At 40.5% G+C, this 24,265-nt stretch overlaps 1 protein-coding gene across 3 annotated transcripts in view; it reads left to right on the top strand.

Moving 5' to 3' along the window:
* ACAP2 (ArfGAP with coiled-coil, ankyrin repeat and PH domains 2) overlaps positions 1-24,265 on the top strand; it is a 379,535-nt gene that overhangs the window by 110,042 nt on the left and 245,228 nt on the right. For all 3 annotated transcript variants that reach the window (XM_053710199.1, XM_053710201.1, XM_053710202.1), the window contains one exon: positions 20,466-20,510. In XM_053710199.1, coding sequence (XP_053566174.1) covers positions 20,466-20,510 — 45 coding nt within the window. The remainder of the gene's footprint in view (positions 1-20,465; positions 20,511-24,265) is intronic.

The following is a 24,265-nucleotide window of genomic DNA, read 5'->3' on the forward strand; positions in this document are numbered from 1 at the left end:
TGCAAGCTGTAGCTGATACTCTCTCTCCGCCTGTCGTTCAGCAGCCTGTCTTTCAGCAACCTGTCTCTCAGCTGCCAGAGACGCCTGCCTCTCAGCCACGGCAGCCTGTCGTTCAGTAGCCTGTCTTTCATAAAACTTTGTAATCAGTTCCATGCGCAAACTTGCATCCACTGAGCCCATATGTTTAAGAACAGTTTGCAAATAACAGTCCAATGGATCCCCAGATCCTGATGAATCACCGCCCACAGCTGCAGACATCTCTCCTGAGACTTCAACTGGTGTGATTTGGCTGTTATCATATTCAACAAGAGCTTGTATTAGTGAATCTTTGTTCTTTGAACGTATTGGAATATCCCGCTCCTGGCATAGGAGTATAAGTGCCTCTCTAGATCGCTGCTCGTATGCTTCCATAGCAAAAATAAAATAGAAAAGAAAAACAGAGAATAGGGAAGGGGACTGTTTGCAATGTGTGACTATATAATGCACTGAGTTTTAGCCTTTGGAAATTGTAAGAAACAATTTCTTTTAGTACCGGGATTTTCACACTAGCAAATCCACAAGCACTAAAATCTAATAATAAAAAAAATGATCTACACCGCTGCCCACCAATTTGTGACGACCCAAGGTTATCCAACCCTGCGCCAGTCACTTATTTGGCACAGAAAGGGTTTTCAGCCCCCTTTTCTGTCACCAACAGGTCACAATCTAGCCACACCAGGCAAGCTTGTGATTCAGTTTAGTGGGTGCAAGAGTTAATCCCACTCCCTAGTCTGTACTAGACGTAAGAGAAATGCCCTAAACTCCCTTTTAATGTCACCCACACTAAACCAACCATCCTATAGCTCAGATGCTGCCACCACTTAAAATTTATTAAAGGGAAAATCTTAAGGAAAACCCCAGACTTTACACATTAACTCTAGAAATACAATTTAGCAGAAAATAACCTAAAATTATACAGTTCTAATATTCCAGTCCTTTCAGTAACGTAGTTCAATTATTAGACAAAGGCCAAACTTAATAAAGGAATTATTTATTATGTCAAAAATATTATGCACAATGCATTATTAATAAAAAGTTGTTACAAATAAAATTACACACGCAAACAGTATTTTAAAATAAAAAGGAGAAAAACAGAATTGAATACTTTCCTAGTCTTCAAGATATGCGCCAGGGGCTGGCATGAAAATGATGGCTCCTTACTTCTGTACAGCAGCTCCCCTTGTAAGAATGACAATCTTATTGTTAAAAAATAAGATTCTTAAACCCTACTTTTCAGAGATAAGGTTGCTTAACCACACCCTTCTGGGCGGGCTAAGAAACCCCCCTGTCTTTACAACCTTCAATAGACTAATTTCTTGCCTGAATTTATACAATCCATTATCATTCCTGCTAGGTAAGAAATTTCTATATTTACATATTTAGAACCTTTTTAGTTTTATTGGGAGAATCGTTTTGATATCAAATATGCCATAGGTTGTCATATTTACCTGCCGTTAAGGTTATAACACTTTTAACCCACATATGTACATAATGTCCTGTCAGTGACCTGGTCAGTTTTTGTAATGAAGAGCCTGTTTTGCATCAGGCATTCTATTGACAGCTTAAGCCATAAACTTTATCCTGTGTATCTCTGTGACTAAGAGTTTCAGTGACTTTATGACCCAATGCATACACACTAACATTTGGTGGCTATTTAGGGGGTTCTGGCACTTCAAAGAAAATACAAACACAATTCTTCTTGAAAACAAATAACTGTTTTGAGTGCAAGCTACACAAAGTTAACTCCTTAGCAGCCGAATCCTGAGATATTTGTGACACTGGTGATCATTGAAAACGTTCCTGGAAGGCTTAATTTGGTATCGTATAACTCCTAAGGACAGGTGAAGTCGCAGCAAACGCTGTGGCTGGGACTGTAGTGGGGTTAAAAATTGTTATTTGATTAAACGGCTCCGGTTTCCTCATTTAAGGGGTTAAAAGCTTGAAAATTGGGGTGCAATACTTTTAAAGCATTAAGACACTGTGGTGAAAATTTTGGATATTTCCTTCATAGTTTTTCACACATTCAGAAATAAAGTGTGCTCTGTTTAACATTTAAAGAGACAGTAACGGTTTTGTTTTAAAACGTTTTTTTTGCATTATTAACCTGTTTAAGCCTGTCTAACATGTCTGTACCTTCAGATAGAACATGTTCTGTATGTATGGAGGCCAAGGTGGTCTTCCCTTCAAATGTATGTGATAATTGTGCCATAGCGTCCAGACAAAGTAAGGACAGTACTGTCACATTTAATAAGGTTGCCCAAGATGATTCCTCAAATGAAGGTAGTGGGGATAGTTCATTATCCTCTCCTTCTGTGTCAACACCAGTTATGCCCGCGCAGGCGACCCCTAGTACATCTAGCGCGCCAATGCTTGTTACTATGCAACAATTAACGGCAGTAATGGATAATTCTATTGCTAATATTTTATCCAAAATGCCAGCATTTCAGAGAAAGCGTGATTGCTCAGTTTTAAATACAGTGGAGCAAGAAGGTGCTGACGATAGTTTATCTGTCATACCCTCACACCAGTCAGAAGTGGCAGTGAAGGAGGGTTTGTCGGAGGGAGAACTTTCAGATTCAGGAAGAATTTCTCAACAGGCAGAACCTGATGTTGTGACGTTTAAATTTAAGTTAGAGCATCTCCGCGCATTATTTAAGGAGGTGCTATCTACTCTGGATGATTGTGACTCTTTCGTCATTCCAGAAAAATTGTGCAAGATGGACAAATTCTTAGAGGTCCCGGTGCACCCTGATGCCTTTCCGATCCCTAAAAGGGTGGTGGACATAGTGAATAAGGAGTGGGAAAAACCAGGCATACCCTTTGTCCCACCTCCTATATTTAAGAAATTGTTCCCCATGGTCGACCCAAGGAAGGACACATGGCAAACAGTCCCTAAGGTTGAGGGGGCAGTTTCTACCCTAGCCAAACGCACGACTATTCCCATTGAGGACAATTGTGCTTTCAAAGATCCTATGGATAAAAAATTGGAGGGTTTGCTTAAAAAGATTTTTGTTCAGCAAGGTTACCTCCTCCAACCAATTTCGTGCATTATTCCTGTCACTACGGGGGCGTGTTTCTGGTTCGATGAACTAGAAAAGTCGCTTAATAGAGAGACTCAATATGAGGAAGTCATGGACAGAATTCACGCACTTAAGTTAGCTAATTCCTTTATTTTAGATGCCGCTTTGCAATTAGCGAGATTAGCGGCGAAAAATTCAGGGTTTGCGATTGTGGCGCGCAGAGTGCTCTGGCTAAAGTCTTGGTCGGCGGATGTATCTTCCAAGACAAAATTGCTTAATATCCCTTTCAAAGGTAAGACCCTTTTTGGGCCAGAATTGAAAGAAATTATTTCAGACATCACTGGGGGGAAGGGCCATGCCCTCCCACATGATAGGCCTTTCAAGGCTAAGAATAAGTCCAATTTTCGTTCCTTTCGCAATTTCAGGAACGGACCGGCTTCTAACTCTGCAGCCTCTAGACAAGAGCGTAACGCTTCCCAGGCTAAACCAGCTTGGAAACCAATGCAAGGCTGGAACAAGGGTAAACAGGCCAAGAAGCCTGCTGCTGCTACCAAGACAGCATGAAGGGGTAGCCCCCGATCCGGGACCGGATCTAGTAGGGGGCAGACTCTCTCTCTCTTTGCTCAGGCTTGGGCAAGAGATGTTCCGGATCCCTGGGCACTAGAAATAGTCTCTCAGGGTTATCTTCTAGAATTCAAGGAACTTCCTCCAAGGGGAAGGTTCCACATGTCTCGCTTATCTTCAGACCAAATAAAGAGACAGGCATTCTTACATTGTGTAGAAGACCTGTTAAAGATGGGAGTAATACACCCAGTTCCAACTGTGGAACAAGGTCAGGGGTTTTACTCAAACCTGTTTGTAGTTCCCAAAAAAGAGGGAACTTTCAGACCAATTCTGGATTTAAAAATTCTAAACAAATTTCTCAGAGTTCCATCGTTCAAAATGGAAACCATTCGAACAATTTTACCCACAATCCAGGAGGGTCAATATATGACTACCGTGGATTTAAAGGATGCGTACCTACATATTCCTATCCACAAAGATCATCATCAGTTCCTAAGGTTCGCCTTTCTGGACAAACATTATCAGTTCGTGGCTCTTCCATTCGGGTTAGCCACTGCTCCCAGAATTTTCACAAAGGTGCTATGGTCCCATCTGACGGTTCTAAGACCAAGGGGCATTGCAGTGGCACCTTATCTAGACGACATTCTAATTCAAGCATCGTCTCTTTCCAAGGCAAAGGCTCATACAGACATTGTCCTAGCCTTTCTAAGATCTCACGGGTGGAAGGTGAACGTAGAAAAGAGTTCCCTGTCTCCGTCAACAAGAGTTCCCTTTTTGGGAACAATAATAGATTCTTTGGAAATGAAGATCTTCCTGACAGAAGTCAGAAAGTCAAAGCTTCTAAACGCTTGTCAAGTTCTTCACTCTATTCTGCAGCCTTCCATAGCTCAGTGCATGGAAGTAGTAGGATTAATGGTTGCAGCAATGGACATAGTTCCTTTTGCTCGAATTCATCTAAGACCATTACAACTGTGCATGCTCAATCAGTGGAATGGGGACTATGCAGATTTGTCTCCACAGATTCAAGTAGACCAGATGACCAGAGACTCACTCCGTTGGTGGTTGACCCAGGATCACCTGTCTCAGGGAATGAGTTTCCGCAGACCAGAGTGGGTCATTGTCACGACCGACGCCAGTCTATTAGGCTGGGGCGCGGTCTGGGATTCCCTGAAAGCTCAGGGTCTATGGTCTCGGGAAGAGTCTCTTCTCCCGATAAACATCCTGGAACTGAGAGCGATATTCAATGCTCTCCGGGCTTGGCCTCAACTAGCGAAGGCCGGATTCATAAGATTCCAGTCAGACAACATGACGACTGTAGCTTACATCAACCATCAGGGAGGAACAAAGAGTTCCTTGGCGATGAGAGAGGTATCCAAGATCATCAAATGGGCGGAGGATCACTCCTGCCATCTATCTGCAATTCACATCCCAGGAGTAGACAACTGGGAGGCGGATTATCTGAGTCGTCAGACTTTTCATCCGGGGGAGTGGGAACTCCACCCGGAGGTTTTTGTCCAGTTGACTCAATTATGGGGCATTCCAGACATGGATCTGATGGCGTCTCGTCAGAACTTCAAGGTTCCTTGCTACGGGTCCAGATCCAGGGATCCCAAGGCGGCTCTAGTGGATGCATTAGTGGCGCCTTGGTCGTTCAACCTAGCTTATGCGTTTCCACCGTTCCCTCTCCTTCCCAGGCTCGTAGCCAGGATCAAACAGGAGAAGGCCTCTGTGATTCTGATAGCTCCTGCGTGGCCGCGCAGGACTTGGTATGCAGACCTGGTGAATATGTCATCGGCTCCACCATGGAAGCTACCTTTGAGACAGGATCTTCTAGTACAAGGTCCATTCGAACATCCAAATCTAATCTCTCTGCAGCTGACTGCTTGGAAATTGAACGCTTGATTTTATCCAAGCGTGGGTTTTCAAATTCAGTGATAGATACTCTGGTCCAAGCCAGAAAACCTGTGACTAGAAAGATTTACCATAAAATATGGAAAAAATATATCTGTTGGTGTGAATCCAAGGGATTCTCCTGGAGTAAGATTAAAATTCCTAAGATTCTCTCCTTTCTCCAAGAAGGTTTGGATAAAGGGTTGTCAGCGAGTTCTCTAAAAGGACAGATTTCTGCTTTATCTGTCTTGTTACACAAACGACTGGCAGCTGTGCCAGATGTACAAGCTTTTGTACAGGCTTTGGTCAGAATCAAGCCTGTTTACAGACCCATGACTCCTTGGAGTCTAAATTTAGTTATTTCAGTTCTTCAAGGGGTTCCGTTTGAACCTTTACATTCCATAGATATCAAGGTACTATCTTGGAAAGTTCTGTTTTTGGTTGCTATTTCTTCTGCTAGAAGAGTTTCTGAATTATCTGCTTTGCAGTGTGATCCACCTTATCTGGTGTTCCATTCAGATAAGGTCGTTTTGCGTACTAAGACTGGTTTTCTTACGAAAGTTGTTTCCAACAAGAATATTAACCAGGAAATAGTTGTTCCTTCTCTGTGTCCGAATCCAGTTTCAAAGAAGGAACGTTTGTTACACAATTTAGATGTAGTTCGTGCTTTAAAGTTCTATTTAGAAGCAACAAAGGATTTTAGACAAACCTCATCTTTGTTTGTCGTTTACTCTGGTAAGAGGAGAGGACAAAAAGCTACTTCTACCTCTCTTTCTTTCTGGCTGAAAAGCATTATCCGATTGGCTTATGAGACTGCCGGACGGCAGCCTCCTGAACGAATCACAGCTCACTCTACTAGGGCTGTGGCTTCCATGTGGGCCTTCAAGAACGAGGCTTCTGTTGATCAGATATGTAAGGCAGCGACTTGGTCTTCTCTGCACACTTTTGCCAAATTCTACAAATTTGATACTTATGCTTCTTCGGAGGCTATTTTTGGTTTTGCAAGCCGTGGTGCCTTCCGTTTAGGTAACCTGATTTGGTCCCTCCCTTCATCCGTGTCCTAAAGCTTTGGTATTGGTTCCCACAAGTAATGGATGACGCCGTGGACCGGACACACCAATTTTGGAGAAAACAGAATTTATGCTTACCTGATAAATTACTTTCTCCAACGGTGTGTCCGGTCCACGGCCCGCCCTGGTTTTTTTTTAATCAGGTTTGAAAAATTTCTTTCTCCAACATAGGTGTGTCCGGTCCACGGCGTCATCCTTACTTGTGGGATATTCTCTTCCCCAACAGGAAATGGCAAAGAGCCCAGCAAAGCTGGTCACATGATCCCTCCTAGGCTCCGCCTTCCCCAGTCATTCTCTTTGCCGTTGTACAGGCAACATCTCCACGGAGATGGCTTAGAGTTTTTTGGTGTTTAAATGTAGTTTTTATTCTTCAATCAAGAGTTTGTTATTTTAAAATAGTGCTGGTATGTACTATTTACTCTGAAACAGGAAAGAGATGAAGATTTCTGTTTGTAAGAGGAAAATGATTTTAGCAACCGTTACTAAAATCGATGGCTGTTTCCACACAGGACTTTTGAGAGGAATTAACTTCAGTTGGGGGAAACAGTGAGCAGACTTTTGCTGCTTGAGGTATGACACATTTCTAACAAGACTCGGTAATGCTGGAAGCTGTCATTTTCCCTATGGGAACCGGTAAGCCATTTTCTTAGTTTAAGTAAAAGAATAAAGGGCTTCATTAGGGCTTAAAAAACTGGTAGACATTTTTCTGGGCTAAAACGATTACTTTACTAAGTATATTTGGCAGATTATTACTTTTAATAGTTGTTAAATCTTGGGGATTGTTTTAATAAAAACGGCAGGCACTGTATTGGACACCTTTTTCACTGGGGGCCTTTTCTAGTCATAGACAGAGCCTCATTTTCGCGCCTCTAATGCGCAGTTGTTTTTGGAAAGCATGGCATGCAGATGCATGTGTGAGGAGCTAAGAACCACTGAAAAAGCTTATAGAAGGCATCATTTGGTATCGTATTCCCCTCTGGGCTTGGTTGGGTCTCAGCAGATACCTGGGACTGTATAGGGGTTAAATGTAAAAACGGCTCCGGTTCCGTTATTTTAAGGGTTAAAGCTTTCAAATTTGGTGTGCAATACTTTTAAGGCTTTAAGTTACTGTGTTGAAATTTTGGTGAAATTTGAACAATTCCTTCATACTTTTTCACATATTCAGTAATAAAGTGTGTTCAGTTTGAAATTTAAAGGGACAGTAACGGTTTTATTGTAAAACGTTTTTTGTGCTTTGTTGACAAGTTTAAGCCTGTTTAACATGTCTGAACCATCAGATAACGATGTTCTATATGTATGAAAGCCAATGTGTCTCCCCATTTAAATATATGTGATATATTTGTGTCATAATGTCCAAACAAAGTAGGGATAATAATGCCATAGATATGATATTGCCCAAGATGATTCCTCTAATGAGGGGAGTAAGCATGGTACTGCATCATCCCCTTCTGTGTCTACACCAGTTTTGCCCACACAAGAGGCCCCTAGTACATCTAGTGCGCCAATACTTATTACCATACAACAATTAATGGCTGTAATGGATAATTCTATTGCATGCATTTTTTTCCAAAATGCCTACTTATCAGAGAAAGCGTGATTGCTCTGTTTTAAACACTGAAGAGCAAGAGGACGCTGATGATATCTGTTCTGACATACCCTCACACCTATCTGAAGGGGCCAGGAGGGAGGTTTTGTCTGAGGGAGAAATTTCAGATTCAGGGAAAATTTCTCAACAAGCAGAACCTGATATTGTAACTTTTAAATTTAAATTTCAACATCTCCACGCACTACCTAAGGAGGTATTATCTACTCTGGATGATTGTGACAATTTGGTCATTCCAGAGAAATTAGGTAAGATGGACAAGTTCCTAGAGGTTCCGGTGCCCCCCGATGTTTTTCCTATACCCAAGCGGGTGGCGGACATAGTAAATAAGGAGTGGGAAAGGCCCGGCATACCTTTTGTCCTCCCCCTATATTTAAGAAATTAGTTCCTATAGTCGACCCCAGAAAGGACTTATAGCATACAGTCCCCAAGGTCGAGGGGGCGGTTTCTACTCTAAACAAACGCACTTCTATTCCTATAGAAGATAGTTGTGCTTTCAAGATCCTATGGATTAAAGGTTAGAGGGTTTGCTTAAAAAGATGTTTGTTCAGCAAGGTTACCTTCTACAACCAATTTCATGCATTGTTCCTGTCACTACAGCTGCGTGTTTCTGGTTCGAAGAACTAGGAAAGTCGCTCAATAAAGAATCTTCGTACGAGGAGGTTTTGGACAGAGTTCAAGCTCTTAAATTGGCTAACTCTTTTTTATTTTAGATGCCGCTTTGCAATTAGCTAGATTAGCGGCGAATAATTCAGGGTTTGCTATCGTGGCGCGCAGAGCGCTTTTGCTTAACATCCCTTTCAAGGGTAAAACACTGTTTGGCCCTGACTTGAAAGAGATTATTTCAGACATCACTGGGGGAAAGGGCCACGCCCTTCCTCTGGATAGGTCTTTTAAGGCTAAAAAGAAGCCAAATTTTCGTCCCTTTCGCAGAAACGGACCAGCCTCAAATTCTACACCCTCTAAGCAAGAGGGTAATACTTCTCAAACCAAGCCAGCCTGGAGGCCGATGCAAGGCTGGAACAAGGGTAAGCAGGCCAAGTCACCTGCCACTGCTACCAAAACAGCATGAAGTGTTGGCCCCCGATCTGGGAAGGATCTGGTGGGGGGCAGACTTTCTCTCTTTGCTCAGGCTGGGGCAAGAGATGTTCAGGATCCTTGGGCGCTAGAAATAGTTTCTCAAGGTTATCTCCTGGAATTCAGGGAACTACCCCCAAGGGGAAGGTTCCACGGGTCTCAATTATCTTCGAACAGGCATTCTTACACTGTGTAGAAGACCTGTTAAGCATGGGAGTGATTCATCCTGTTCCATTAGGAGAACAAGGGATGGGTTTTTACTCCAACCTGTTCATAATTCCCAAAAAAGAGGGAACATTCAGACCTATTTTAGATCTCAAGATTCTAAACAAGTTTCTAAGGGTTTCATCATTCAAAATGGAAACCATTCGAACGATCCTTCCTACCATCCAGGAAGGTCAATTCATGACCACGGTGGACTTAAAGGATGCGTACCTACGTATTCCTATCCACAAGGAACATTTTCGGTTCCTAAGGTTCGCCTTTCTGGACAAGCATTACCTGTGGCACTTCCATTCGGATTAGCCACTGCTCCAAGGATTTTCACAAGGGTACTAGGGTCCCTTCTAGCGGTGCTAAGACCAAGGGGCATTGCAGTAGTACCTTACTTGGACGACATCCTGATTCAAGTGTCGTCTCTGTCAAGAGCAAGGGCTCATACGGACATTGTCCTAGCCTTTCTCAGATCTCACAGGTGGAAAGTGAACATAGAAAAAAGTTCTCTGTCCCCGTCAACAAGAGTTCCCTTCTTGGGAACAATAATAGTTTCCTTAGAAATGAAGATTTTTCTGACAGAGGCCAGAAAATCAAAACTTCTAAGCTCTTGTCAGGTACTTCATTCTGTTCTTCTTCCTTCCATAGCGCAGTCCATGGAAGTAATAGGTTTGATGGTTGCGGCAATGGACATAGTTCCTTTTGCACGAATTTATCTAAGACCATTGCACCTGTTCATGCTCAGACAGTGGAATGGGGATTATACAGACTTGTCTCCGACGATACAAGTAGATCAAATAACCAGAGATTCACTCCGTCGGTGGCTGACCCTGGACAACCTGTCACAGGGAATGAGCTTCCGCAGACCGGAATAGGTCATTGTCACGACCGACGCCAGTCTGGTGGGCTGGGGCGCGGTCTGGGAACCCCTGAAAACTCAGGGTCTATGGTTTCGGGAAGACTCTCTTCTCCTGATAAACATAATGGAACTGAGAGCGATATTCAATGCTCTCAAGGCTTGGCCTCGACTAGCAAAGGCAAAATTCATAAGGTTTTAATCAGTCATCATGACGACTGTTACATATATCAACCATCAGGGGGTAACAAGGAGTTCCCTGGCGATGGAGGAGCATCCGGGGGAGTGGGAACTCCATCTGGAAATCTTTGCCCAAATAACTCAATTATGGGGCATTCCAGACTTGGTTCTGATGGCCTCTCGTCAGAACTTCATGGTCCCTTGTTACGGGTCCAAATCCAGGGATCCCAAGGCGACTCTATTGGATACAATAGTAGCACCTTGGATCTTCAACCTAGCTTATATATTCCCACCGTTTCCTCTCATTCCCAGGCTGGTAGCCAGGATCAATCTGGAGAGGGCTTCGGTGACCCTGATAGTTCCTGTGTGGCCACGCAGGACTTGGTATGCAGACCTGGTGAATGTGTCATCGGCTCCACCATGGAAGCTACCTTTGAGACAGGACCTTCTTATTCAGGGTCCATTCGAACATCCGAATCTGGTTTTCCTCCAACTGACTGCTTGGAGTTTGAACGCTTGATTTTATCAAAGCGTGGGTTTTCAGATTCTGTAATAGATACTCTTATTCAGGCTAGAAAGCCTGTAACTAGAAAAAATTACCATAATATATGGAAAAAATATATCTGTTGGTGTGAATCTAAAGGATTCCCATGGAACAAGATAAAAATTCCTAAGATTCTTTCCTTTCTACAAGAAGGTTTGGAGAAAGGATTTTCTGCGAGTTCTCTGAAGGGACAGATCTCTGCTTTATCTGTTTTACTTCACAAAAGGCTGGCAGCTGTGCCAGACGTTTAAGCGTTTGTTCAGGCTCTGGTTAGAATCAAGCCTGTTTACAGACCTTTGACTCTTCCCTGGAGTCTTAATCTAGTTCTTTCAGTACTTCAAGGGGTTCCGTTTGAACCCTTACATTCCATAGATATTAAGTTATTATCTTGGAAAGTTTTGTTTTAGGTTGCAATTTCTTCCGCTAGAAGAGTTTCTGAGTTATCTGCTCTGCAGTGTTCTCCGCCCTATCTGGTCCATGCAGATAAGGTGGTTTTTACGTACTGAGCCTGGTTTTCTTCCGAAGGTTGTTTCCAACAAAAATATTAACCAGGAGATAGTTGTACCTTCTTTGTGTCCGAATCCAGTTTCATAGAAGGAACGTTTGTTACACAATTTGGACGTTGTCCGTGCTCTAAAATTCTATTTAGATGCTACAAAGGATTTCAGACAAATATCTTCCTTGTTTGTTGTTTATTCTGGTAAAAGGAGAGGTCAAAAAGCAACTTCTACCTCTCTATCTTTTTGGCTTAAAAGCATCATCAGATTGGCTTATGAGACTGCCGGACGGCAGCCTCCTGAAAGAATCACAGCTCATTCCACTAGGGCCGTGGCTTCCACATGGGCCTTTAAGAACGAGGCTTCTGTTGATCAGATATGTAAGGCAGCGACTTGGTCTTCACTGCACACTTTTACCAAATTTTACAAATTTGATACTTTTGCTTCTTCTGAGGCTATTTTTGGGAGAAAGGTTTTGCAAACCGTGGTGCCTTCCATCTAGGTGACCTGATTTGCTCCCTCCCATCATCCGTGTCCTAAAGCTTTGGTATTGGTTCCCACAAGTAAGGATGACGCCGTGGACCGGACACACCTATGTTGGAGAAAACAGAATTTATGTTTACCTGATAAATTACTTTCTCCAACGGTGTGTCCGGTCCACGGCCCATCCTGGTTTTTTAATCAGGTCTGATGATTTATTTTCTTTAACTACAGTCACCACGGTATCATATGATTTCTCCTATGCAAATATTCCTCCTTTACGTCGGTCGAATGACTGGGGAAGGCGGAGCCTAGGAGGGATCATGTGACCAGCTTTGCTGGGCTCTTTGCCATTTCCTGTTGGGGAAGAGAATATCCCACAAGTAAGGATGACGCCGTGGACCGGACACACCGTTGGAGAAAGTAATTTATCAGGTAAACATAAATTCTGTTTTCTCTATACACTACAGTCACCACGGCACCCTATAGTTTCTCCTTTTTTTTTCTCCTAACCGTCGGTCGAATGACTGGGGGGCGGAGCCTGAGGCGGGGCTATATGGGGAGCTTTTGCTGTGCTCTTTGCCATTTCCTGTTAGGGAAGAGAATATTCCCACAAGTAATGGATGACGCCGTGGACCGGACACACCGTTGGAGAAAGTAATTTATCAGGTAAGCATAAATTCTGTTTTTTCTTTAGAAAAATGGTGCAGATTTCATTTTTAAAGGGCACACAGATAAGAGAATTTTTATCCTTGACATCCTGAAATCATGATTTATTTATTTTGTATTTTTTTTTTTATTATTATTATTTTTTTTTTTATGCCATATGCATAATTAAACTTTTTATGGGGAATAACATTTTAAGTTTAACCCTTTAGTGACCAGACCATTTTTCAATTTTCTTACCGTTTGGAACCAGGGCTATTTTTACATTTATGCGGTGTTTGTGTTTAGCTGTGATTTTCCTCTTACTCATTTACTGTACCCACACATATTATATACCTTTTTTTTCTCACCATTAAATGGACTTTCTAATGATACAAATATCTAAAGATAAAATATGATGAAAAAATTGAAAAAAAAAAAAACACTTTTTCTAACTTTGACCCCCAAAATCTGTTACACATCTGCAGCCACCAAAAAACACCCATGCTAAATGGTTTCTAAATTTTGTCCTGAGTTAAGAAATATCCAATGTTTACATTTCTTTCATGTAATTAGCAAGAGTCCATGAGCTAGTGACGTAAGGGATATACATTCCTACCAGGAGGGGCAAAGTTTCCCAAACCTCAAAATGCCTAGAAATACACCCCTCACCACACCCACAAATCAGTTTTACAAACTTTGCCTCCTATGGAGGTGGTGAAGTAAGTTTGTGCTAGATTCTACGTTGATATGCGCTCCGCAGCAGGTTGGAGCCCGGTTTTCCTCTCAGCGTGCAGTGAATGTCAGAGGGATGTGAGGAGAGTATTGCCTATTTGAATTCAATGATCTCCTTCTACGGGGTCTATTTCATAGGTTCTCTGTTATCGGTCGTAGAGATTCATCTCTTACCTCCCTTTTCAGATCGACGATATACTCTTATATATACCATTACCTCTACTGATTCTCGTTTCAGTACTGGTTTGGCTTTCTACTACATGTAGACGAGTGTCCTGGGGTAAGTAAGTCTTATTTTTGTGACACTCTAAGCTATGGTTGGGCACTTTTATATAAAGTTCTAAATATATGTATTCAAACATTTATTTGCCTTGACTCAGGATGTTCAACGTTCCTTATTTCAGACAGTCAGTTTCATATTTGGGATAATGCATATGAATAAATAAATAATTTTTTCTTACCTTAAAATTTGACTTTTTCCCTGTGGGCTGTTAGGATCGCGGGGGCTGAAAATGCTTCATTTTATTGGCGCAGACTTTTTTGGCGCAAATTTTTTTTCTGTTTCCGGCGTCATACGTGTCGCCGGAAGTTGCGTCATTTTTGATGATTTTTTTGCGCCAAAGATGTCGGAGTTCCGGATGTGACGTCAATTTTGGCGCTAAAAGCATTTAGGCGCCAAATAATGTGGGCGTCTTTTTTGGCGCTAAAAATATGGGCGTCACTATTGTCTCCACATTATTTAAGTCTCATTATTTATTGCTTCTGGTTGCTAGAAGCTTGTTCACTGGCATTTTTTCCCATTCCTGAAACTGTCATTTAAGGAATTTGATCAATTTTGCTTTATATGTTGTTTTTTGTATTACATATTGCAAGATGTCCCAGATTGACACTGAGTCAGAAGATACTACTGGAAAATCGCTGCCTGGTGCTTTATCTACCAAAGCTAAGTGTATCTGCTGTAAACTTTTGGTAGCTGTTCCTCCAGCTGTTGTTTGTATTGAATGTCATGACAAACTTGTTAATGCAGATAATATTTCCTTTAGTAATGTTACATTACCTGTTGCTGTTCCGTCAACATCTAATACTCAGAGTGTTCCTGTTAATATAAGAGATTTTGTTTCTAAATCCATTAAGAAGGCTATGTCTGTTATTCCTCCTTCTAGTAAGCGTAAAAGGTCTTTTAAAATTTCTCATTTTTCAGATGAATTTTTAAATGAACATCATCATTCTGATTCTGATAATGGTTCCTCTGGTTCAGAGGATTCTGTCTCAGAGGTTGATGCTGATAAATCTTCATATTTATTCAAAATGGAATTTATTCGTTCTTTACTTCAAGAAGTCTTAATTGCATTAGAAATAGAGGATTCCTGTCCCTGATGCTATTTCTGAAGTAATCTCCAGGGAATGGAATAATTTGGGTAATTCATTTACTCCTAAACGTTTTAAGCAATTATATCCTGTGCCATCTAACAGATTAGAGTTTTGGGACAAAATCCCTAAGGTTGATGGGGCTGTCTCTACTCTTGCTAAGCGTACTACTATTCCTACGGCAGATAGTACTTCCTTTAAGGATCCTTTAGATAGGAAAATTGAATTCTTTCTAAGAAAAGCTTACTTATGTTCAGGTAATCTTCTTAGACCTGCTATATCTTTAGCGGATGTTGCTGCAGCTTCAACCTTTTGGTTAGAAGCTCTAGCGCAACAAGTAACAGATCATAATTCTCATAGCATTGTTAATCTTCTTCAACATGCTAATAACTTTTTTTGTGATGCCATATTTGATATCATTAGAGTTGATGTCAGGTATATGTCTCTAGCTATTTTAGCTAGAAGAGCTTTATGGCTTAAAACTTGGAATGCTGATATGTCTTCCAAGTCAACATTGCTTTCCCTTTCTTTCCAGGGTAATAAATTATTTGGTTCTCAGTTGGATTCTATTATCTCAACTGTTACTGGAGGGAAAGGAACTTTTTTACCACAGGATAAAAAATCTAAAGGTAAATTTAGGTCTACTAATCGTTTTCGTTCCTTTCGTCACAATAAGGAACAAAAGCCTGATCCTTCATCAACAGGAGCGGTATCAGTTTGGAAACCATCTCCAGTCTGGAATAAATCCAAGCCTTTTAGAAAACTAAAGCCAGCTCCCAAGTCCACATGAAGGTGTGGCCCTCATTCCAGCTCAGCTGGTAGGGGGCAGATTACGTTTTTTCAAAGAAATTTGGATCAATTCAATTCACAATCTTTGGATTCAGAACATTGTTTCAGAAGGGTACAGAATTGGCTTCAAGATAAGGCCTCCTGCAAAGAGATTTTTTCTTTCCCGTGTCCCAGTAAATCCAGCGAAGGCTCAAGCATTTCTGAAATGTGTTTCAGATCTAGAGTTGGCTGGAGTAATTATGCCAGTTCCAATTCTGGAACAAGGGCTGGGGTTTTATTCAAATCTCTTCATTGTACCAAAGAAGGAGAATTCCTTCAGACCAGTTCTGGATCTAAAAATATTGAATCGTTATGTAAGGATACCAACATTCAAAATGGTAACTGTAAGGACTATCCTGCCTTTTGTTCAGCAAGGGCATTATATGTCCACAATATATTTACAGGATGCATATCTGCATATTCCGATTCATCCAGATCACTATCAGTTACCGAGATTCTCTTTCCTGGACAAGCATTACCAGTTTGTGGCTCTGCCGTTTGGCTTAGCAACAGCTCCAAGAATTTTTACAAAGGTTCTCGGTGCCCTTCTGTCTGTAATCAGAGAACAGGGTATTGTGGTATTTCCTTATTTGGACGATATCTTGGTACTTGCTCAGTCTTCACATTTAGCAGAATCTCATACAAATCGACTTGTGTTGTTTCTTCAAGATCATGGTTAGAGGATCAATTTACCAAAAAATTCATTGATTCCTCAGACAAGGGTAACCTTTTTGGGTTTCCAGATAGATTCAGTGTCCATGACTCTGTCTCTGACAGACAAGAGACGTCTAAAATTGATCTCAGCTTGTCGAAACCTTCAGTCACAATCATTCCCTTCGGTAGCCTTATGCATGGAAATTCTAGGTCTTATGACTGCTGCATCGGACGCGATCCCCTTTGCTCGTTTTCACATGCGACCTCTTCAGCTCTGTATGCTGAACCAGTGGTGCAGGGATTACACAAAGATATCTCAATTGATATCCTTAAAACCGATTGTACGACACTCTCTGACGTGGTGGACAGATCACCATCGTTTAGTTCAGGGGGCTTCTTTTGTTCTTCCGACCTGGACTGTAATTTCAACAGATGCAAGTCTGACAGGTTGGGGAGCTGTTTGGGGGTCTCTGACAGCACAAGGGGTTTGGGAATCTCAGGAGGTGAGATTACCAATCAATATTTTGGAACTCCGTGCAATTTTGAGAGCTCTCCAGTCATGGCCTCTTCTAAAGAGAGAATCGTTCATTTGTTTTCAGACAGACAATGTCACAACTGTGGCATACATCAATCATCAAGGAGGGACTCACAGTCCTCTGGCTATGAAAGAAGTATCTCGAATACTGGTATGGGCGGAATCCAGCTCCTGTCTAATTTCTGCGGTTCATATCCCAGGTATAGACAATTGGGAAGCGGATTATCTCAGTCGCCAAACGTTACATGCGGGCGAATGGTCTCTTCACCCAGACGTATTTCTGCAGATTGTTCAAATGTGGGGACTTCCAGAAATAGATCTGATGGCTTCTCATCTAAACAAGAAACTTCCCAGGTATCTGTCCAGATCCAGGGATCCTCAAGCGGAAGCAGTGGATGCATTGTCACTTCCTTGGAAGTATCATCCTGCCTATATCTTTCCGCCTCTAGTTCTTCTTCCAAGAGTAGTCTCCAAGATTCTGAAGGAATGCTCGTTTGTTCTGCTGGTGGCTCCAGCATGGCCTCACAGGTTTTGGTATGCGGATCTTGTCCGAATGGCCTCTTGCCAACCATGGACTCTTCCGTTAAGACCAGACCTTCTGTCACAAGGTCCTTTTTTCCATCAGGATCTCAAATCCTTAAATTTAAAGGTATGGAGATTGAACGCTTGATTCTTAGTCAAAGAGGTTTCTCTGACTCTGTGATTAATACTATGTTACAGGCTCGTAAATCTGTAGCTAGGAAGATATATTATCGAGTTTGGAAGACTTACATTTCTTGGTGTCTTTCTCATAATTTTTCCTGGCATTCTTTTAGAATTCCGAGAATTTTACAGTTTCTTCAGGATGGTTTGGATAAAGGTTTGTCGGCAAGTTCCTTGAAAGGACAAATCTCTGCTCTTTCTGTTCTTTTTCACAGAAAGATTGCTAATCTTCCTGATATTCATTGTTTTGTACAAGCTTTGGTTCGTATAAAACCTGTTATTAAGTCAATTTCTCCTCCTTGGAGTTTGAATTTGGTTCTGGGGGCTCTTCAAGCTCCTCCGTTTGAACCTATGCATTCATTGGACATTAAATTAATTTCTTGGAAAGTTTTGTTTCTTTTGGCCATCTCTTCTGCTAGAAGAGTTTCTGAATTGTCTGCTCTTTCTTGTGAGTCTCCTTTTCTGATTTTTCATCAGGATAAGGCGGTGTTGCGAACCTCTTTTAAATTTTTACCTAAGGTTGTGAATTCTAACAACATTAGTAGAGAAATTGTGGTTCCTTCGTTGTGTCCTAATCCTAAGAATTCTAAGGAGACATCATTACATTCTTTGGATGTAGTTAGAGCTTTGAAATATTATATTGAAGCTACTAAGAATTTCCGAAAGACTTCTAGTCTATTTGTTATCTTTTCCGGTTCTAGGAAAGGTCAGAAGGCCTCTGCCATTTCTTTGGCATCTTGGTTGAAATCTTTAATTCATCATGCTTATGTTGAGTCGGGTAAAACTCCGCCTCAAAGAATTACAGCTCATTCTACTAGGTCAGTTTCTACTTCCTGGGCGTTTAGGAATGATGCTTCGGTTGATCAGATTTGCAAAGCAGCGACTTGGTCTTCTTTGCATACTTTTACTAAATTCTTCCATTTTGATGTGTTTTCTTCTTCTGAAGCAGTTTTTGGTAGAAAAGTACTTCAGGCAGCTGTTTCAGTTTGATTCTTCTGCTTATAATTTCAGTTTTTTTCATTATAAGATTTAAACTTTATTTTGGGTGTGGATTTTTTTCAGCGGAATTGGCTGTCTTTATTTTATCCCTCCCTCTCTATTGACTCTTGCGTGGAAGATCCACATCTTGGGTAGTCATTATCCCATACGTCACTAGCTCATTGACTCTTGCTAATTACATGAAAGAAAACATAATTTATATAAGAACTTACCTGATTAATTCATTTCTTTCATATTAGCAAGAGTCCATGAGGCCCACCCTTTTTTTGTGGTGGTTATGATTTTTTTGTATAAAGCACAATTATTCCAATTCCTTATTTTTTATGCTTTCGCACTTTTTCTTATCACCCCACTTCTTGGCTATTCGTTAAACTGATTTGTGGGTGTGGTGAGGGGTGTATTTATAGGCATTTTGAGGTTTGGGAAACTTTGCCCCTCCTGGTAGGAATGTATATCCCTTACGTCACTAGCTCATGGACTCTTGCTAATATGAAAGAAATTAATTTATCAGGTAAGTTCTTACATAAATTATGTTTTTCTTTGCTTTTTTTTGCAAGTTATTGGGCAATAAGTACAAGTAGCACTTTGCTATTTCCAAACCATTTTTTTTCCTCAAAATTAGGTTTCTCGCTGAAATTATTTACAAACAACTTGTGCAATTATGGCACAAATGGTTTTAAATGCTTCTCTGGGATCCCCTCTGTTCCTGAAATAGCAGACATTTATAGCTTTGCCATAACTTTTTGGTAATTAGAAGGCCGCTAAATGCCGCTGCGCACCACATTTGTATTATGCCCAGCAGTAAAATGGTTAATTGGGTTGCTTGTAGGGTTAATTTTAGCTTTAGTGTAGACATATCCCACCCCCTGATCCCTCCTTGACCCCTCAAACAGCTCTCTTTCCCCCCACCTCTCAATTGTGACCACCATCTTAAGTACTGCCAGTACCATGTGTGTATGTGTGTGTATATGTACGTGTGTGTGTATATATTTTTATATATATATATATATATATATATATATATATATATATAATTTATATATTTAAATTATGCAGTGTTGGATCCCCCCTTAGCCCCTAACCTCCCTGACTCTCTCCCCCTTCTGCCTTTTTGCCACCATCTTGGGTACTGGCAGCTGTCTGCCAGTACAGTTTGCTAAAAAAAAAAGTTGTTTTTTTTTTGTTTGCGTTTTTTGTTTGGCAAAAGAGACAGTTTTCTGTTGTGTAGCTGCCGCCTCCCAGATCCCTTTCTTAACATTTATTAACTCCCCCCCTTTCGCTCTCCCTCCATCCCATAATTTTCAATGCATTTGTTAATGTACTAGCGCACGATCCCAATCACTAGCGTGCACCAGATATAGAGGATCAGGAAGTGATCCAGCGATGGGCCGCTCACCCGCCTCCCTGCAATGGCTCCCACCCACTCAATATCAAGGCATCACTGCAATACCTCACAATCGCTTCCACCGCTTGAAACCCCTGAGGATGTACAGGGTATGTCCTTTGTCATCAAGTGACAATTTTTGTAGGACGTACCCTGTACATCCTTGGTCGTTAAGGGGTTAATGTCTCTTAAATGAAGCTCTTTCATTGGAAAAGGTAAGAAAATAGCAGAAAGATCCTGCATTCCTTTAGTTATATTTTAAGTTTATACAAGTGTCTGTCTGAACGGTTATCATTGCGTGCTGTGTGTGCATTTCCACCAGGTGTGTGCACCAGATAGAAATTAAACTACATTTAATATATTTTATTTTGATCACCACCTCTGATTTAGTCGAAATGTTTTGTTGCAGTGGTAGAAATTGATAGCGTAATCAGTGTTTAGGATAGTAGTGAGCAATGATCTAAAACTCATGTGAATTCATACTCCTTTGCATATATAAAATTTTGCTTTAAAATGTAATTAACTGCTTATACATAACACATCAATGCTAGATGCATAAATGTTGCATAATTGTCTTTGTAGATCAATGTACTACAATCAAAAAGAAGATCTGAAATTTTAAAATCTGTAAGTATGATGTATTGTTTTTTAATTTAAATGTAATTATTGATTTTGATTAGAAGCTTTTTAGAAACTTTCCAAGTGTGTTTGTGTATCTGCTGCAGTTATCTTCAAATGTATATTAAAGGGACATGCCACCCTCATTTTTTCTTTTCTGATTTAGAAAGAGAATGCAATTTTAAACATCTTTTAAATTTACTTATATTATCTAATTTGTTTTATTCTCTTGATATTCTTTGATAAAAAGCATATCTAGATATGATCACTAGCTGCTGATTGGTTGCTGCACATAGAAGCCTCGTGTGATTGGCTCACCATGTGCATTGCTATTTCTTCAACTAAGGATATTTAAAAAATGAAGCAAAATAAATAATGGAAGTAAATTTTAATGTTGTTTAAATTCCTATTCTCTATCTGAATCATGAAAGAAAGATTTTGGGTTTAGTGGCCCTTTAAGATGTAGCATTCCATTTCTGCGCTAAACATTTATTCAATATTAAATGTTCATTGCAGAACGGCATGTTGCATTTTCATGTGTTAATCTACATGTAAAGAAAACTGCAAGATATATAAATATATTATTTTTTTCAGTGTTGGTTGCACAAATTATCATTAAAACAATTTATGTTGAATTATGCAATTCATTTCTTCTTTGGATATCTTAAGTAACAGTGTAACACCGCCCCCAATCAGCTACATCATAATGCCACCAAACTAGCTACATTCTCTGTGGAGAATACTGAATGTGTACTGTGTAGATATACAATGATCCAAAACAATATATCATGTTCCTATCTTTCTTAAATCTTTCATTTTATAAACGCATTTATACAAACTTTTTTCATTCACTGGGATTTAATGCAAAATCATAGCTACTTCAAAGATGTACAGTCTAAACACTGCTTAGTGTGGATCAAGATTATCGATGACTGAGGGCCTGATATTCAAAACCTTGCCTCTCAGACGAGAAATTCTTAAAAGTCTTGTTGGTATTGCGAGGTCTTTTAAAATAAAAAATTAAATAAAATGTTGAAACACTAATTTTATCTTGAGAAATTTGCTATGTGGTTTTCTTTATGTGAAATAGAGACTCCTACATTACAGTACAAGGTCTAAAAAATAATCTCAGATTTTGTGTGGTTTTTCTCCATGCCAGGGAGGTTTTGTCAGGCCCTGAGGGAGAAGCAAAAAAGTAGACGCTTGTCATGTGTTTACTAAATGACAGTTTGACAGAAAATTGTTTGTAATCTCACAAAAAAATCTTTTGGTTCTATGAGCGTAGTTGTGCTCCCAGTAGTGCATTCAACAAAGGATACCAACAGAATGAAGTAAATTTGATAATAGAAGTAAATTGGAAAGTTATTTAAAATTGTATTCTCTGTCTAAATCATGAAAGAACATTTTTGGGTTTCATGTCCCTTTTAACAGATTAGTTTTATTTTGTATTGTTTTCCCTTTCATCTGCTATACTAATTTATGATATTTCTATTTCTTTGTGTTTTTAATGTTCTTTTCATCCCACCCATCTGGTATGATGGCAGTGCTTGATTTCCTGTCACTCATGGTCCAGCATAGATAACTTAATGATTTATAAAAGCATTACCATATCACATATTATTTAATTTTATTATTTTTATATGTAGATTGTAAACAAATTTCAATACATATTTGTAATAGCTTGGCCCAATTAAATAGCCACAATGATTGAGAATTAAATGTTTCTATGGAAATTCAATAGGTGGGTGCATGTAGTGCTTTGTGTGTGTGTGTGTGTTTTTGTACAGGGCCATGAAGCTAGTATATGCAAGCCTATCCCATTTCCTTACATTAAACTCCCTCCTTGACCCACTGCAATCTGGATTTCGTCCCCATCACTCCACAGAGACAGCAATCATTAAGGTTACCAACAACATACTTACAGCAAAATCAAAAGGCCACTTCTCTCTGCTTATCCTCCTTGATCTGTCCGCAGCCTTTGATACTGTTGACCACCCTCTTTTGCTCCAAACCCTCCAATCCTTCGGCATTTGTGACACAGCCCTTTCGTTGTTCTCTTCCTACCTGTCAAACCGTACCTTTAGTGTAGCCTTCTCTGGGGCCTCCTCTACCCCGTCACCACTTTCTGTTGGGGTACCGCAATGCTCTGTCCTCGGTCCCCTTCTCTTCTCAATCTACACGTCATCATTAGGTTCCCTAATAAAGTCCCAGGGGGGGTTCTAATATCGTTTGTATGCCGAAGACATCCAAATCTACTTCTCTACACCAGACCTATCTCCTTCCTTGCTAACCCGTGTTACTGTCTTTCTCACATATCTTTCTGGATGTCCTCTCACTACCTCAAGCTAAATATCTCCAAAACTGAGCTCCTTATTTTCCCCCTTCTTTCAAAATCTCCACCCCCAATCTCTCTATAACTGACAACTCCATCATTACCTCTAACCTGCATGCCCGATGTCTTGGGGTCACACTTGACTCAGATCTTTCTTTCACTCCTCACATTCAGTCCTTGGCTAAATCCTGCCGCTTCCACCTTAAAAACATATCTAAAATTAGACAGTTCCTTACACAAGACACAACTAAAATTCTAATCCTCTCTCTCATCCTTTCCCGCCTCGATTACTGTAACTCTGTCCTCTCTGGTCTCCCCAGCTGCTGCCTAGCTCCTTTACAAGCCATAATGAATGCCTCTGCCAGGCTCATCTTTACACGTCGGTCTTCATCTGCTACACCTCTCTGCCAATCCCTTCACTGGCTTCCTCTTGCCTTCAGGATTAAACACAAAATCCTCACTCTGACCTACAAAGCCCTCAACTGCACTGCTACCCCCTATATCTCAGACCTTGTCTTCAGATACTCTCCCTCCTGTCCCCTTCGCTCTGCTCATGACCTCCTACTCTCCTCCTCTCTTGTTACCTCCTTACACTCCCGCTTACAGGACTTCTCCAGACTGGCTCTCATCTTGTGGAACTCTCTGCCTCGCTCCACAAGACTCTCCCCTAGTTTTGAAAGCTTCAAGCGCTCCCTAAAGACTCTACTGTTCAGGGATGCATAGAACCTACAGTAACCTTTCTTTATACCAGTTCCTCTCCTCCATTGCTATTCCCTTGAATCACCTTAGAATGTAAGCCTAAGAGCCATGCTGTTTGTAGATCACCTTCCTTAGAGCTGACTACAATAGTGCAACTCTTGGCAGGGCCCTCTACCCGTCTGATCCCTATAAATGTTTTTGTATTCTGCCTATGTTTATAGCGCTGTGGAATCTGTTGGCGCTCTACAAATAATCAATTATGATAATAATATTGTATTAAATTCTGCTACATATATGTCCCAAGTCTGCCTAAGCAGAGATAAGATATCATGCTTCAAAACAATGAAAGGTTTTCTAACAAAATTACAATTGTTAGCATTGTCCATTCCACTTAGAGTCCAGACTAGTTCCAAATATGGCAGGCGGTGGAGGGAGTTTGGTCATTGAAAATATCTGTTGTATGAAGGAAGCGGTTTATGTATTCATTTAATTTTTACACCTTCCTGTTCTATTAACTTATTCCAATACTACAGAAAATCTTTTAATTAGAAGGTATGCTATTTTCTTTTAGAATATAACTAAATACAAAACATGTTTTTATGTAGGTGTTAAAATAAAACGGATCCTTGTATGTTTTTGTAAATGACTGTAATGACCTTTTAAAGTTTTAAATAAAAATAAATAAAAAAAATGTGAAATGGAGCAAACCTTTTAAAATCTGCACTTTATAAAT

This window comes from Bombina bombina, chromosome 4 (assembly GCF_027579735.1).
Source record: "Bombina bombina isolate aBomBom1 chromosome 4, aBomBom1.pri, whole genome shotgun sequence".
Classification (NCBI taxonomy): Eukaryota; Metazoa; Chordata; class Amphibia; order Anura; family Bombinatoridae; genus Bombina; species Bombina bombina.